Genomic DNA, 15,203 nt, shown 5'->3' with positions numbered 1-15,203 from the left:
ACTGTGTCTGCCCTACCCTCCTTTCGGGGGTCCAGTCCAGCGGGGGGGCTACAGATCAAAACGAAAAACGATGGTTCCATGCTATCCATGTGGGGTTACATGCCCACCAAGTTTCGTGTACCCCGGTCTTTCAGTGTCCCGGGACTCATTGACGGAAATTTGGGCATGCGAAAAAAAAAAAAAAAAAAAAAAAAATCTCACTAAACCTATATGACCGCCGCTTCGCTGCGCGGCGGTCATAATAACTAGTTTAGAAGTACAGAAATATAACACTGTCCGTCCAAAATCGTTAGGACACACAATCTGACACAATCGCAATTTTCGAACAGCTGACTTGTATCTTGCACTTAGACTATTGGATAGCAGCTAGTGCTATAGCAAGTTAGCAATTGTTTGCTGTGCAGACATTATGAATAATAAGGTCGTAAAACTTACCGCACACGCAACAAATATTTTCTCGCTTTGTGGTCGTGTGTCCTTCATTGATAAGGAAACATGCTGAGGTTACTTACTTTATGAGCAGGCAATGGTAGTCTGAGCTTGATCCAGGATCCAGATCCAGCCGCCTTGTTTTCTCCGATCGATTCGCTCGAAGTGCACACATGTATCTGCTTCTATGCACTTGTATGCACTTGTATCAATTGACTTGTAGTCGTGCAAGAAAATCAAAGCGATCTGTAGAATTTTATTAATGAGAAATTATTTCACAGATGCACAACTTCGGATGCATTTGTTCACATTTACGCACGAATGTTGTGCATGTTCTCAGATTATGAAACACGGATGTGCAAATGTGTTTCGCACCAACTGCTCTGCAACGATTGGAGCAAAAGTGTCAAGTGCATGACTCTTGAAAGTTGTGACTCACAGGATAGGATTTGTGTACCTGTAAACATTATTTGTGAACCCGTAGCCCCTATTTTGTGTTAACAAGATATAAAAAAATATGTACAACTTCAACTTTACTGTTACACATTTATGACTCTAGTGTGCACATACAAAATCTGCAGTTAAATGTGCTCGCCACTTTTGCACCTAATATACCAATGCCTTCTTCTTCTTTGCTTTATTGGCGGATTACAGCTCTTTGGTGCATATACCGCCACCTATTGTACAGGAGTGTGTCAATGGACTTAACAGACTATCATGGCTAAAGTTTAAAGTTCAAAACCATGATCAAAACCCTTGGTCAAACTTTTTACAGTCTATGGGTAAAACATTCGTTTAGTTTTGCGACAACAAAGAGATGTCCATAAATCTGTTGCACCCCTGGGGGAACCCCCACCTCCACCCCCCAATCAAGTTTTTTTGTCCCAACCCTCTAGATTTTTTGGAGGGAATTTCATAGATGGACGATGTCGTGCAATAGGCAAAGACATAGGCAGCTGCAAGACCATTTTAATCGTATCTTGGACAGTCACATTAGCATGGACGGTCAAGACAATACCAGGAATGTGGTTGATCGGTAAGTTTTGTCTGTTTATGTGACTGATTCCTTCGGCTAGATGCTAGCATATGGTATGAATTCAAGGCTACGCTGGTCTTCCAAAAGCTAACCAATGCAGTACTGCTTATTTAGCCTCACACTTTTAAAGAAAGCCCAGCCAAATACAATAGCCTAGAACTGTATTACTGTTTATTTAGCCTCAATAAATGTTTCAAAAATAGCCTAGCCAAATGCAAAATATCCTAGAATAGCACTAACGTTAGTGCTACCAAAAAAAAAAAACGTTTGGGCTTCTACACAAGTACCTCCAACCCCTTAGGTGCTGTCTGGGCTGAATATTTCACAACATTTGTCTTTAATTTTTTGTTTCATACAGCCTTGTCTGTACTTTATCAAATGTTTTGTTTCATACAGCTTTTTGTCTGTTTCATGCAAGTATCAACTTGATTCCCTGTTCATCCTTTTCCTGCTTGCAGCTTGCAATAGCAAGTATCCTAACTAAGTTGCTAGCAAATGCTTCCCTGTTTTGGAGATCGGTCTTGAGCAGGAGTCTCTCACTGGGTATTCCTAACGTGTCCGCACAAAATGAACAAAAACGTGCCTGCGAACTTAATAATCAAACTCAATTTACTACGCAGTAATAGCACAACCTCACTTGCAACAGACATTCAAGGTATAAAGTTGTTAGATTGCACATAGCAGAACAACTGCCTGTGACTACAGCGGGCAGTCAGCTCAGTTCATCCGCTGGCGCGTCGGGGTCCGGTTCGCCCTGTCGAGACTTATTTTACATATTTGGTGTATAAACATGTCTTGCCCTTTTGTTTTAAGTTTTCACTACTAATTTGCACCTATGCTCAAAGTAACGATTGGTTTGCATTCTTCCCATGTTGAATTTCCCCTTTTTTTGTAAATAATTTCTTTCAGACTAAGGGACTGTCAGCGAAGGATAGATCCACACCGCAACGCAAGAACCACGAGGTCAGCCAGTCGGGCTTTGAGCTCCCTCAGGCTGTGCTTTCTGACAGATCCTTCTGCAGAGGTTTTGGGCTCAAGAAGTGTGTTTACCAGACTGCAAATAATGCAATTTCTAATTGTGTTGTTGCTGCATACAGATTACTCATGTTTTTTACTTTCATACAGATGCTTCATCAATTACAAAAACAAATGCCCCTTTCTCCATGTCTGAGACAGACTTCAGAAAGAAGGTGAAAGACACATTCCCAGACCTTCAGGATGGTGACTTTGATTTGTGTAGGGTAGACAGGTGGAGAAAAGTTCATCCGGTAGGAATAAGTTCTTTGTGTCCTTCAGTCATAACGGCTTGTCCAGAGTTTTCGAGGTCTGCAGTTTACATAAGACTCAAAGTAAGCAGTGGGATATATGTATTTCGCAACAATTTTTCTCATGTTTTATCACAGACTTAACTTGTAGTCCAAAATACAGCATGTCATGACTGTAAATGAATGGAATGTTGCTTGCGCCTCTTGTCTACTCTCAGACAGCACCACCACCCTCAGGTCAGATGGTAGATCAGATAACCCCACCATCCTCTGGCCAGAATGTAATTGTTGATCAGGTGAGCCTACTTTACACACTAAATTAATAACTAGGGCTGGGACAACGCGTCGACGCAAAAAATACGTCGACGCAAAATATGCGCATCGATTTGTCAGACCCAAAAGGCGTGCTTCCAAATATTTTTAATTTTACACCTTCAGTGTTTCCCATACGTTGACTAATCTGTGGTGGGGCGCCAAGAAATCAAAACCGGCCGTCACACATTGATGTTCTATGTTGTACTATTTAAATTAAAGATAAGATAAAATCCTTTCATTGAGCTACACTTTTTTACGCACGCAGCCTTTCCCTGCCCCGCCCGCTCTCTCTCGTAACGAGCCCGCTGCCCCTCCTCTGCATGTGCATTTAACACAAAATATTCACGATTGTTGAAGGATTGTTGTTGCGACATAGAAGCATTGCATAGAACACTGCTGGTTAAATTGCTATTAAATCCGCTTAGCATCATATGCTGTGCAAATTTGTTCAAAACTGCTGCAGTCAAGTTAATTCTGCTAAGGTCTTATCACAACATAGTTCATTGAGGAGACTAAACTTAGTTAAGTTATGCAATCAAGCAGTATCTCAAAGCTAATGTTAAAATACTGTTTGGATGTTGAGTTTAGCATGCTTACTTACAGCTGCTTGTCAATTTCGTTACTCAGGGCTCATTTTATTGACTCTGCATGCATGCACACTGCATGTTTGCAAAATCCCAATGTAAATGGAAAAGTGTTTTCTAAGACTCAAAAGTGCTTGTCCCAAGGAGAAGTACAAACTGTTATTTGAACTAACTACGTTATGAATTGCATCCATACATCAGCAGCCTTTTAACTGCGTTAGTGTTACAATTGCAAGGGAATGAACGTCATAAAGTGACAGTCACTCAATTAGACCTATACACTACTGAACTTTATTGAATGCTACCTCTGACTAAGAATGCATTACTTTGCACAATGTATAGTCTTTTATTTTGGAATTTTAAGAGCAATAAACATAAATTGCAATGTTAAGGAATTCATGTTTTTTTTTTCATTCAGATATATAAATCAACATGTATAAATTGCTATTAGTCAATTAATGGGGAGATAATCGAATCGAATGGAAATCGAATCGAATCGAATCGAAAAAAAAATGAATTGTTAGATTAATCGATGCATCGAAAAAATAATCGCTAGATTAATCGTTTAAAAAATAATCGTTTATCCCAGCCCTATTAATAACATTAATTAAGCATTAATCATAAACTGTAAGACCTGTTATGGCGAAAATAGAAGCTTTCCCGGCTCCCCCTACCGCCTCCTAGAACTGGAAAACGTCAATGAAAAAAAATGAATGTGTATGTCACGTTTTGCCTTAGACTAACTCATGTTATGCTCCCTGTATTTTCCCTGTCCATTCTCAGACAACAACACCAACCTCTACCCAGAGTGTTGTATCAGATCAGGCTAGCCAGTTTGACATTGTTGCTTTGCTTTGTTGCTTTGGTCTGTTATTTTGGCTACTTGCGGTGCATGTTTTCATATTTCAGTACTGTAATACAGTGCCATAACACCTACCCATGTATGGATTCATTTGGTGATTTATTTTGTGTTTTGTTGTGTGTGGTCTGTGTGTGTCATGGTGATGTTGATGTACTGTAGTTGATGGCTTGGAGAGCCTTAAGACAAGTCCAAGACCAAGAATATGCAAGTTCCCTTGAAATTGATAGGGCAAGGGTAAGCATCACAATAATAAAATGACAAAACAATGCTGCATCAATGGTTGATGGTGTGATGTTATTAATTGCATATCAAATTTCATAGGACATGAGACGGAGACAAATTTAGGTGTATGAAAACCGGAGGAGAAAGGTATGCACAAGCATGATGAATTAGGTAATTCGGTTTAAGCTTTTATTTGCTGTGAATTTCATTGCAGAATTCTTTTTAAAAGGCAATTGAAGATAGGCAGAAACATATAGCCAACATCCCCGAGCCAGATGGCGGCATGATTATTCAATTTAAGTATCCGGATGGGAGACTGCAAAGGCGGGCTTTTAATATTACTCAGCCATTTGAGGCAAGTTTTTATTTTAGTAAGATTGATCATACAGTGATTTCATAGCCCAACTATCAGGCTTGTGTGTAATGTTGTATCCCTGTCTAGGACTTTGAGACATATTGATTTTACATAGAGAATAACAGGCAGACAATTGAACATTAAATGAATGTTTATGTATTTGTACTCAAATAGATTGGCCTCAGCAGCCCAGCACACACACCCAGTCTCTCACCAACATGTAAAGTTGGCTGTTGTTGGTTGCAGAAAAGATACAATTTACACATACAATTACAACGTTTTTTATTATTTGGTTCTGTTACAGGACCTAGCTGTTGCTTTTGCTGGGTTAGATGACATGGCAAGTGAAATTTTCTCTATCCAGCTCCCACTGTCTCCAACTCCGCTTTACAGCTTTGAAAGACGCAACATAGAATACTACGGCATAAAACAATCTTGCACAGTTTATGTCCTGTGGCTCTCCATTGATGAGGTGCAGTCGTGTGTGTGTTTTTTTAAGCAAAACTATGCAGCAATTTCAACTTAATAGAACGTTTTAGAAATCATTGCGATAGTTAAAAGACCTGTTACAGCGAAAATAGAAGCTCTCCCTGCTGCCCCTACTGTCTCCTAGCTGAAAACCAGCCATGTGAAATGATTAATGAATGTGGTTTGTTTTTTCCAGAGCATGCAAACAAATGCTCCAGCCGTATTGCATCCATCAACTGTCATATCTCAATCACTTGTGGTAAGCATTTTCACTGCCTGTTGTGTGTTAAGATTTCTGTAATACAGTGGAGTTCACAAGAAGATGAAAATTAACTAACCTGGCTCACTCATCCCCATGTATAGGCTTACATTGATAATCAATGAATTTCAATAGTATATGGAATACAGGAATATGGATCATGTAATATGGCCATGGAATATGTGTCCATGACACAGAGGTCTAAATACATGTGAAATCCCTCGTTTTGATATTTATTTATTAGCAATCATTTTAGTTTTATGTGTAAGAAGCACATACTTTGGATAAAAGTACCAGTTGTATTACAAACACATTTTCAAGATATGACATAACATGGCCCCAGCTGTGGCGCAACTGGCTGGGGCACCTGCACCATACGCCGGCAACCCGGGTTCGATTCCCGCCCTGTGGTCCTTTCCAGATCCCACCCTGACTCTCTCACTCACTTCCTGTCATTCTCCACTGTCCTATCAAATTAAAGGCATAAAAAGCCCAAAAAAGTATTAAAAAAAAAAAGATATGTTCTATCTATCTGTTCCATGCACAACACACAGGTTGAGGATGATAATTATGTGCCAGATGATGAAAATGTTGTTTCTGTGAATATCTCAAGAACCGTAGGGCCTAGGAGGTCCATCTTTTTTATGTATGTTGGTCTTAAGGGGGCATGTCAACCCATCCCATTACCACTTATTTCATGTATAGCGCCACCTAGTTAAAAATTAAAAAGCAAAACATTTGGTGTTTTCATCACAATATCTCTGGCTGACAAGGTCAAAACTGCACGAAATTAAAAGTGTAGTATCATTATGACACCCTCCGAATGCATGCCAAGTTCTGTGTACTTTCGTTCATGGGGGGCCTTACAATAAAATAATTTATGTGTACATTTAGTGACGTACACCAACAAGGATTCCCGGGACACTGAAAGACCGGGGTACACGAAACTTGGTGGGCATGTACCCCCACATGGATAGCATGGAACCGTCATTTTTCGTTTTGATCTGTAGCCCCCCCGCTGGACTGGACCCCCCGAAAGGAGGGTAGGGCAGACACAGTTCTCTGTGAATATCTTGAGAACTGTAGGGCCTAGGATGACCATTTTTTTCCGTATGTTTGCCTCCAGGGGTCATGTTAACCCATTTCATGTGCACACATGTGCACAAACAGATACACACACACACACATACATTCACAGTAATCATACGTATGACACATACTCACACAGTAGACATATGTACGCTGCATGCACAGGCACATACGCAGGCACAAGCACGCACACACACACATTTAGTGAGACAGTTAGAATCATATAGGCCTTTCAGCGTGATTTCTTTTTGTGGAAAAAATGTGCTGGACTGGGCGGCGGTCGTATTTTGTACCGCTCTGCGGTACATCTAGTTTTTACAGATTTTATACCACGACAGGAAGGAACATTTGCATTCACCCAAAACATAGTTTTCTAAAAACACATTTGAAGACATATGGTGGTTAGGGATTTCACATAATTGAAAATACATACATACACACATATATATATTCAGTTTTTATTAGTGAAACCTATTCTGTGCATTCATGTATATGGCTTTTACAAAATGGCTATATTTTTTGTCATATTTAATATTTCAATAAAATAATCTAGTTATATGTCTGGTGTTACTAAGACTTTGAGGACTTTTAAACTTTTGTGATTTATTTGCTTAAAAGCATGATGACTTGATTGTGGTAGCTTAAATGCCCTGCATGCCAATTCTCAAAAAGGCAAGCACTTCCAGACTGCCTTTACAGCACAGCAGGGGAACTCTTGAGGACAAACACTATTGTGTAGTGCATTCTGGTAGTTCAGGACAACCCTTCAAACCCTCAGTTGACTTTTTGTCATGTTTATTTCAATATGGTAAAAACATGTATGAACATACAAGAATGTGTCTCAATGTTTGGATGGCCAATAATGGCCAATGTCCTTCATCCTGTTGGGACAAGCTGAGCAAAATTTCAGTTGTACATCTGCATTGGAAACACCACAGTGTCAACAATTCTAATGAAGTTTTTCTCCAGCATCTTGGAGAAGTTAAAATGGGGGCAGAAATGCGCCGTGCTGCAGGATGGCTTGGTGAGCATCAGTCGACATGAAGTTGGAGCAAGATGTCATAGCCACCCCCAACAGGCAGAAGGGCAGCACAGCACCCAGGCCAAAACTAACCCCGAGCAGGGCTCCTCTTTTGCAGCTAGTCCAGACCTGGTTCAGCCAGGGAGTGCTGCAGTGACGAGTAGAAAAGGCCAGATAGAAATGTCAACCCTCAGGAAATTAAAGGTAATGGCTTTTCAAACCCACACAACCCAGAGCCCTAATTTGATTGACGGGCAAAGAATCTCAAATCTAAAACTAATGCTAATTTAATAACTAGACAAATCTATTTGCTAGTTTAATACGAGACATTGAAGCGCAAATATTGATGAGTCAGCTCAAAGCTCCCATATATTACACAATAGCTGTATTTCATGTGCGAGTATCTTCCTTGCTCACAGACTTTGCACTTTGCCCGCCAAACAAATTAGGGCCCCCAGACTTTTTAGTCACTGTGTCGGTTATGTCAGTAATGGATTTGGATTTATGAAATCACAAACTAGTTTGGCGATGATATGAATATGACTTGGTAATCCAGGCCTACCTGTTCCCAGATTCAGAGACCTCAGTCAGATCTCAGTCAGAGCTGCCCCCTTAAATCACCTCACCCTCTTCTTTCAACTCCTTGACTGCATCCTCTGTTAGGTCTGTGGTCTCTTTCTGCAGGCTGACAGTTTCAGTGGCCTTCACCTCCTTGTCAAATGACTCCTAAGTGAGTCCATTTTGTTGAGATGAGTTGGTATGTCATGGATGATGATATGTCATTGGATGGAGGATCAAATATTTATGATATCTAAAGTCTTAAGAACCCACCTGAAATCCAGACAGCAGGCTGAACTCCTGTGCCAGAGACAAATGGTTCCTGGTGGCTCCAGTGGGGTGTCCATCAGAGGTCATGGAACTGTCCTCTCCAGACACCTCACCATGCTCTAGCGCTAATTCCAACTGTCTCTTCAGGTCATTAGCCTTCTTTTTCAGGTCCTGTGAAGTTGTAGTAAAAACAAAAAAATGACAAAATAGGTACAGAAATGTGTCTGAAGTCAAATGTTTTGTGTCTCAAACAGGCAAAGGAATGTGAAGGGAATACCAACAAATATTATTGTTATTGTTACTATTATTATTATTATTATTGTTATTATTATTTTACAAAGGTTAGCCATGAAGCACCTGTCCAACACCGATCATCTCGTCAATGGAGGCCTTCGTCTGATCAATCACAAAATCTTTCTGAAGAGAGATTGAAAATGAAACGTACATGATGAAAATGTTTTATCTACCCAGTGGAATCAAATAAGTAGAGTTGCAAACGTTAGGTTTACTCACATTCAACATAATCTCATCTTTTTCTGCAATCTTTATCCTTGTCAGCTCAAGTTGTTGCTATGCACACAAATACAGTACATTTACAATGGTGAGTGATACTCCAGTCTGCCAAAGGCATACATACCTAAACACCTCATTAAAATGAAAATCTGTGGAAAAGTCACCAAACTGCTTGATTTGTAGTAGCCCTACCTGCAATGCCTGGACATGCACAGTCAGATTTTTTGTGTGACTTTTGTCCATTTCCTTGGCCAATAAGTTATCAGATTTCTGTCAAAAAGTGTCAAAGAATTCAAGAACAGATAATGCAGCATTGACTTTAATGACATCAATGGCGAAGAGCATTGAACTTATAGACAACATACCTCATTGGTGCTGGTTTCAAGGTGGTCCTTCAGAGCCTCATTCTCCTTTTGCTATAGGAGAAAATGAATAGTATATAAGGGTTAACATACTGTATAATGTCACTGCATTATGGGTAACATACGTTTATATACATGAGGCAACAGGACTGTCATTGGAAAAAAGACACTTGTTGACTATATTTGTGGGAACTCACCAGTTTGCTAATCCAGACCTGAAGACCACAGCTGATCATCTCTTTCTCAGCAAGTGCTGCACGAATGCTGTCCATTTCTACCCTCACCTGGCCCAAACCCTTGACCAAATGCTCCATACTACAATACAAAAACTTTTGTTGGCTGTTGTTATGTCATATAGCCTAAACAGAAGTCTGTAATAACTTCATCTTCATCATCTGAGTTCATGAAAGCACATACTGAAAACAGCTTGAGACATCAGTTTGAGGTTGGTAAAGTTTTGTATGTTGCACCATGTAGCCTACCTTTTGATCTGTTTTTTAAGAGCACAGTTCTCATTATCCAGTTCAGAATTGGCATCTTCACAGGTATTCAGGGCCTGTTTGAGGTCGGCATTCTTTTTTATTAGGTGGTCCTTTTGGCGCCACAGATCCACAAAGCAGCCTTTCACATGGACGTCCCTAAGGGTACACAATACCTGTATGTCAAGGCTTTGTGAATGTCACCATGTTATGTTGAAACAGTTCCAGTGTATAGGTGGGACAGACATTGAAAAGACATTTCTCTCAATCAGGACACATACACATCAGTGGAGCAACCGACATCATTCTTATCTTCAGCATACGTTGTTGTACCTTGTGAATACAAGCACAGAAACATTCATTTGCTTAGCATGACAGCTCCATTGTCATCATAAATATGGGTGAGAGAAATTTAGATTTGCTAATAGTATAGGAAGATTAACATTCTGATATATTGATATATATTCTGAGGCATTACCCTGATTTCCATGGCTGTTGGCTTCTCCTTGTCCATGGATGTCAGATGAGCTTTCACTCTTGAAAATGACTGTTGATTTGGCCCCATGAGGGCCTGTGATCCGTTTCTGCATGAAATCTGGAGACAAATCGCTTCCTCTTAAAAATGTCCAATTGGTGCAAATGATCAAGTCCTAGGGGATGCAATGCGCTTATATTTGATGGCAGATTTTACACACTTCAACAGTTTTAAATGCTATAGCAATCAATGAACCAGTGTACTGTAACTGAAGCCTGTCTGATTTTGTAACATGTCTATGATGTCAGCGATGATGTCATTGTCAACTCATTATGACAGCAAGTCAGCACAAAGCTTAATGATCACTTTATTTTTTTTATTAATTTTGTCTATGCGTGGTGAAAACTGACCTTTTAGTCAGACATAGCCTAATATTACTGGTTCAGACTTTACAGCTTCATCAGTTCAAATGTTCTTTAGGTTTAAAAATGGTTGATAGTGTAAGTCAATGAAATTTTCAGTAGGCTATCAAGGCCTAAACCTAGGCTAGAGCTGAATGGTAGCTGAATTCAATGTTCTCTTATGATGTCATAATATCACTTCTGTGTGTACTGATCATGGAAGTAATGGGTGCTCTGCAGCTGGGATATGTCACATACTCATTCATTTTAATTTAGCTTGCTCAAAATTAACACTGGTCTGTTGAAATGTGTCAGTTGACATTTTCATTTCATTTCATTTTCATACATTTTCATTTAACTAAGCACTGTCACCTTTTGCTAAATCATTCAGTAGGTCAACAAACAGGTGAAAAGAAATTCTAATGTTCATACTTTCATCATACAGTTAATATACGAATCCACCTGCATAGATAGAAATCAAATGATAACAATAAGCACAATTGACCTCTGTGGCAGAACAAAACAAGCCTATAAATTCTAATCTCAAATACTGGATATAACATTTTTGAAAGGCCTTTCCATAATTTCTAATACTAGTGGCACTTCCTAGTGGTTTTGATGGTAAGAGTTTCATTAAATACATTTATGCAGAGGGATGGATGTATTTCCGTAGTGAAGGAAGCATTAGTGAAAGAATAGATATGATGACAGGTGTCTGCATCGTAGAAAGAGACCAGACCTGCCTCATAATCCACAAACACCCCCACCACCTGTGGTGCCTCTTCCAGGGAGAGGAGAACATTGTTATTATTTAATATTGCTTCATACTCTGTCTCATTTCTCAGCCATAATTCCCAGTATCCATCCTCAGGACTCACTAGAATTTCCCCCTTCCTGTCCACGGAGTGGGAAGCTACTCCTAAATCTGAATTTGTCGTCCCTGTGACATCCACTTCAAAATAGAATCTTCCGGAAGAGAATCCCTCTTTTCCCATGGCACAGGACACAGAGTCAAACCTTTTTGTGTTGTTGGGGAGATCCTGTAGTATGTCTTCATATCTCATTTGCTTCCCGTCAGCAGACAGGATGAGACCTTGATACGCTGTATCAGGGTCCAGTGTCACATCAACTAAGAGAAAGAGTAGTTAGTTTGGCATTGTTAAGCGTCCAGCAACTGGGTGTAAGAGAAATCTCTCATCAATATGAGTATGACTGTTTTGTGTAGAACTGAAGTAAGAAACTACTCCGACTTTCCTGAATTTTAAGAGATGATAAGATTATATGTGTTTTCTGTATGATTCAATAATTTATCAGTCACTTTTCCATTAATTGCTGAGGATAACAGGTCTACTTTCAAAGTAAAGGCCCATAATGGGTTGTGTATAATATAAACAATAAAAAAAATATTTAAAGGCTAGAGTAATTCCCACAACCAGAAAAAATACATACCTGCATAACATTTTATGTCCAGCATGGATTCTGTGAATCAAGTAATTATAAATTACATGCCATATATTAAGTACATACCAAATATATATATTACATACAATCTGGTACATTGCAGAAAGCCAAGGCTCTTAATTGTCTACGGGTTAATTCAAACTAAACTAAACTAAACTAGATGTACCGCAGAGCGGTACAAAATATGACCGCCGCCCAGTCCAGCACATTTTTTCCACAAAAAGAAATCACGCTGAAAGGCCTATATGATTCTAACTGTCTCACTAAATTGCATTATCCACACTCAATTCTCACTGGTATCTGCTAGACAACAAGTACCAAAACATGATTAGTTCATAGATTTCACATGTAAAATTAATTTTATACAACCCCATCTCCATCTTGCCTGTTCATAATTCTGAGAAATTCTTGATTGTTTGTGTTATGTTTATGTTATGTGTGTGTGTGTGTGTGTGTGTGAGAGTGTGTGTGTGTGTGTGTGTGTGTGTGTGTGTGCGTGCTTGTGTGTGCCTGCGTATGTGCCTGTGCATGCGTACATATGTCTACTGTGTGAGTATGTGTCATACGTATGATTACTGTGAATGTATGTGTGTGTGTGTGTGTGTATCTGTTTGTGCACATGTGTGCACATGAAATGGGTTAACATGACCCCTGGAGGCAAACATACGGAAAAAAATGGTCATCCTAGGCCCTACAGTTCTCAAGATATTCACAGAGAACTGTGTCTGCCCTACCCTCCTTTCGGGGGGTCCAGTCCAGCGGGGGGGCTACAGATCAAAACGAAAAATGACGGTTCAATGCTATCCATGTGGGGGTACATGCCCACCAAGTTTCGTGTACCCCGGTCTTACCCCGGTTTATTTTTTCGTTTTGGCAAGTAGTCATATAATAAGCGGGATAATGTATAGAACGCCGGTCATTATGGGAAATTTATTTTTGTGGGCGGCGGTCATATTTTGTACCGCTCTGCGGTACATCTAGTTTTCCCAATAATGACCGGCGTTCTATACATTATCCCTTACATATCTGAAGCTTCCATTTTATAAGCCTAGCCTACTACAGTAGCCTAAAAAAAGGTTTCTTCAGATGGTTTTGAAGATATTAGTGAAGATTTTCTCACCCAGTTTAGACACACGTGTCTGTAGCTCATCTCTCTCCTCAACAACAGTGCTGTACATGGCCTTTAACTGATCGTTCTCCTCAGGCAGGTTTTTGCAGCTGATTCTAAGCTTTTCTTTCTCAACAAAGGTCTTCACAAACAAAAGCAGGAGAGCCCCCAGCAGGCCCAGGAAACACAACATCAGAAGGCCTGCTGATAAGAAAACATAGCAAAGTGCCTACATTTGCATCACTTTCAAGACATGAAGCATAAAAAAGATTAAATGATAAAGCCTGGGCAGAGAATAACAGAAACAAGAGTCATAATGGAGACGAGGAAGGTGAGGAAGCGCAATTGTACCTTTTCGGTTGGAGTCCTTGGTACGTGAGCTGGGTCTGTTTACTGTGTGAGTGCGGGTACCTTCCTCATTGCTCTCCATTTTCAGACGTTCTGAGCTTGGATCGGTTGGTAGAATGTCCTCAATCAGTTTGTAGATCCACACAACTAGTGAACAACTACCAACAGATGAGGGGGTAAAAAGGGGCACTTACAAAAGAAGCGACGTCAAAAATACTTCTCAACTAACGGAGCTAACGGTCATCTTATCTTTATTTCAACAGACTTTTGGCAAAGTATAGGCCTGCTGCAACTTCTGATAAGGTAATTAATGCCTTCATTAAATGCTTTCACACATAAATTGGACCACTATACTGTGATAGCAAGTGATGCATTTGACTGGAAAATCCTCAACAATATGATCAACAATTGGGTGTTTTGTCTAATTTCATTAGGGTATATGTAAAAAAATATCATTTTTTTTGAGTGGCATAGGAAAGTGAGTAGGTAAAGGAAGTGAAAATGAGAAATCATGTTGAGATTTATAAATCTTAAATGTGTCATTCCTATGCCTCAAACTCCTACAATATACTTGTTCAGGGCCGTTTCAAGGAATTTGGGGGCCCCAAGCAAAATGGACATGGAGCCCCCCCACCCCACCGCACGCAAAGCCTACAGGAACCACCGCATAGCCATACAGTTTAAGTTCACCCACAGTTTATATAAATACAAAATTTTGACAGTGCAAATACTGCAGTTGCATATATATACTGTGAATTAGTTTTGAACATTTGCAAAAACACCACCATACCATAAAATCCAATATAAATGTAAACAAGTGCACAATAACTAAATCCAACATACTTAAACACACACACACTCACATTAACCTTTTTTTAGTTCCCACAAAGTGAGAAAATAAAACACTGCCATCTTATGCAGAAAAAGGATGCATTGTTCAAACTATAAAGAGTGCAGGTTGTATAGCAATTTAGAAATCCAACATAAATACAAGTACACACACACACACACACATAGGATTAACCTTTCAGGACATCTTCATCAGTGGAGGTATCCTTAGGAAGAGCCTGAGGGCTGAGAAATTTAAGCAAAGAACCTTGAGGGAGAAAGAAAAGATATGTTAGCATTTCCATATTTTGATAATTAGAAGGGATGCAGCTGCTTTCACAACTACCAATGCTTACTGTAAAAACATCCCAAGCTAATGTTATACATTGACCTAGGCCTACTTGTAGCTTAAGATAGCATTTAAGCATTCTGCTGTTTGAGAATTAGACAGACGCACTTGGTGCTTTAAAGACAGTAAACAGCTGGTGTGCATGA

The 15,203-nt window shown here is 39.7% G+C and overlaps 2 protein-coding genes across 5 annotated transcripts; one reads left to right on the top strand and one right to left on the bottom strand.

Annotated features, from left to right (window-relative positions):
* The first annotated feature begins 1,189 nt into the window (after positions 1-1,189).
* LOC121690019 lies at positions 1,190-5,893 on the top strand. Of its 2 annotated transcripts, XM_042070324.1 has the most exons (7): positions 1,190-1,465; positions 2,375-2,505; positions 2,591-2,814; positions 2,949-3,026; positions 4,651-4,725; positions 4,813-4,860; positions 4,943-5,062. In XM_042070324.1, the coding sequence occupies exons 1-6, from the start codon at positions 1,356-1,358 to the stop codon at positions 4,834-4,836; spliced, it is 642 nt and encodes a 213-aa protein (XP_041926258.1). In that variant the 5' UTR covers positions 1,190-1,355; the 3' UTR covers positions 4,837-4,860; positions 4,943-5,062. The 2 variants fall into 2 exon arrangements, with proteins under 2 accessions (XP_041926258.1, XP_041926257.1); XM_042070323.1 differs by lacking the exons at positions 4,651-4,725; positions 4,813-4,860; positions 4,943-5,062 and adding an exon at positions 5,733-5,893.
* A 1,769-nt stretch (positions 5,894-7,662) lies between these two features.
* LOC121690341 lies at positions 7,663-14,922 on the bottom strand. 3 transcript variants are annotated; one of them, XM_042070831.1, is made up of 16 exons: positions 14,905-14,922; positions 13,884-14,038; positions 13,545-13,736; positions 12,413-12,442; positions 11,842-12,092; positions 10,566-10,737; positions 10,369-10,420; positions 10,091-10,246; positions 9,806-9,923; positions 9,612-9,662; positions 9,439-9,516; positions 9,247-9,303; positions 9,091-9,150; positions 8,737-8,904; positions 8,468-8,631; positions 7,663-8,053 (listed from the first exon to the last, which is right to left on the bottom strand). In XM_042070831.1, the coding sequence occupies exons 2-15, from the start codon at positions 13,960-13,962 to the stop codon at positions 8,518-8,520; spliced, it is 1,578 nt and encodes a 525-aa protein (XP_041926765.1). In that variant the 5' UTR covers positions 13,963-14,038; positions 14,905-14,922; the 3' UTR covers positions 7,663-8,053; positions 8,468-8,517. The 3 variants fall into 3 exon arrangements, with proteins under 3 accessions (XP_041926765.1, XP_041926767.1, XP_041926764.1); XM_042070833.1 differs by lacking the exon at positions 14,905-14,922 and having other exon boundaries at positions 13,545-13,733; positions 13,884-14,110; XM_042070830.1 differs by lacking the exon at positions 14,905-14,922 and having other exon boundaries at positions 13,884-14,108.
* Between the last annotated feature and the right edge of the window lie 281 nt (positions 14,923-15,203).

Source organism: Alosa sapidissima, chromosome 18 (genome assembly GCF_018492685.1).
Source record: "Alosa sapidissima isolate fAloSap1 chromosome 18, fAloSap1.pri, whole genome shotgun sequence".
Lineage (NCBI taxonomy): Eukaryota > Metazoa > Chordata > Actinopteri > Clupeiformes > Clupeidae > Alosa > Alosa sapidissima.
The sequence above is the reverse complement of the archived record's forward strand: the minus strand, read 5'-3'. Positions and strand labels throughout refer to the sequence as shown.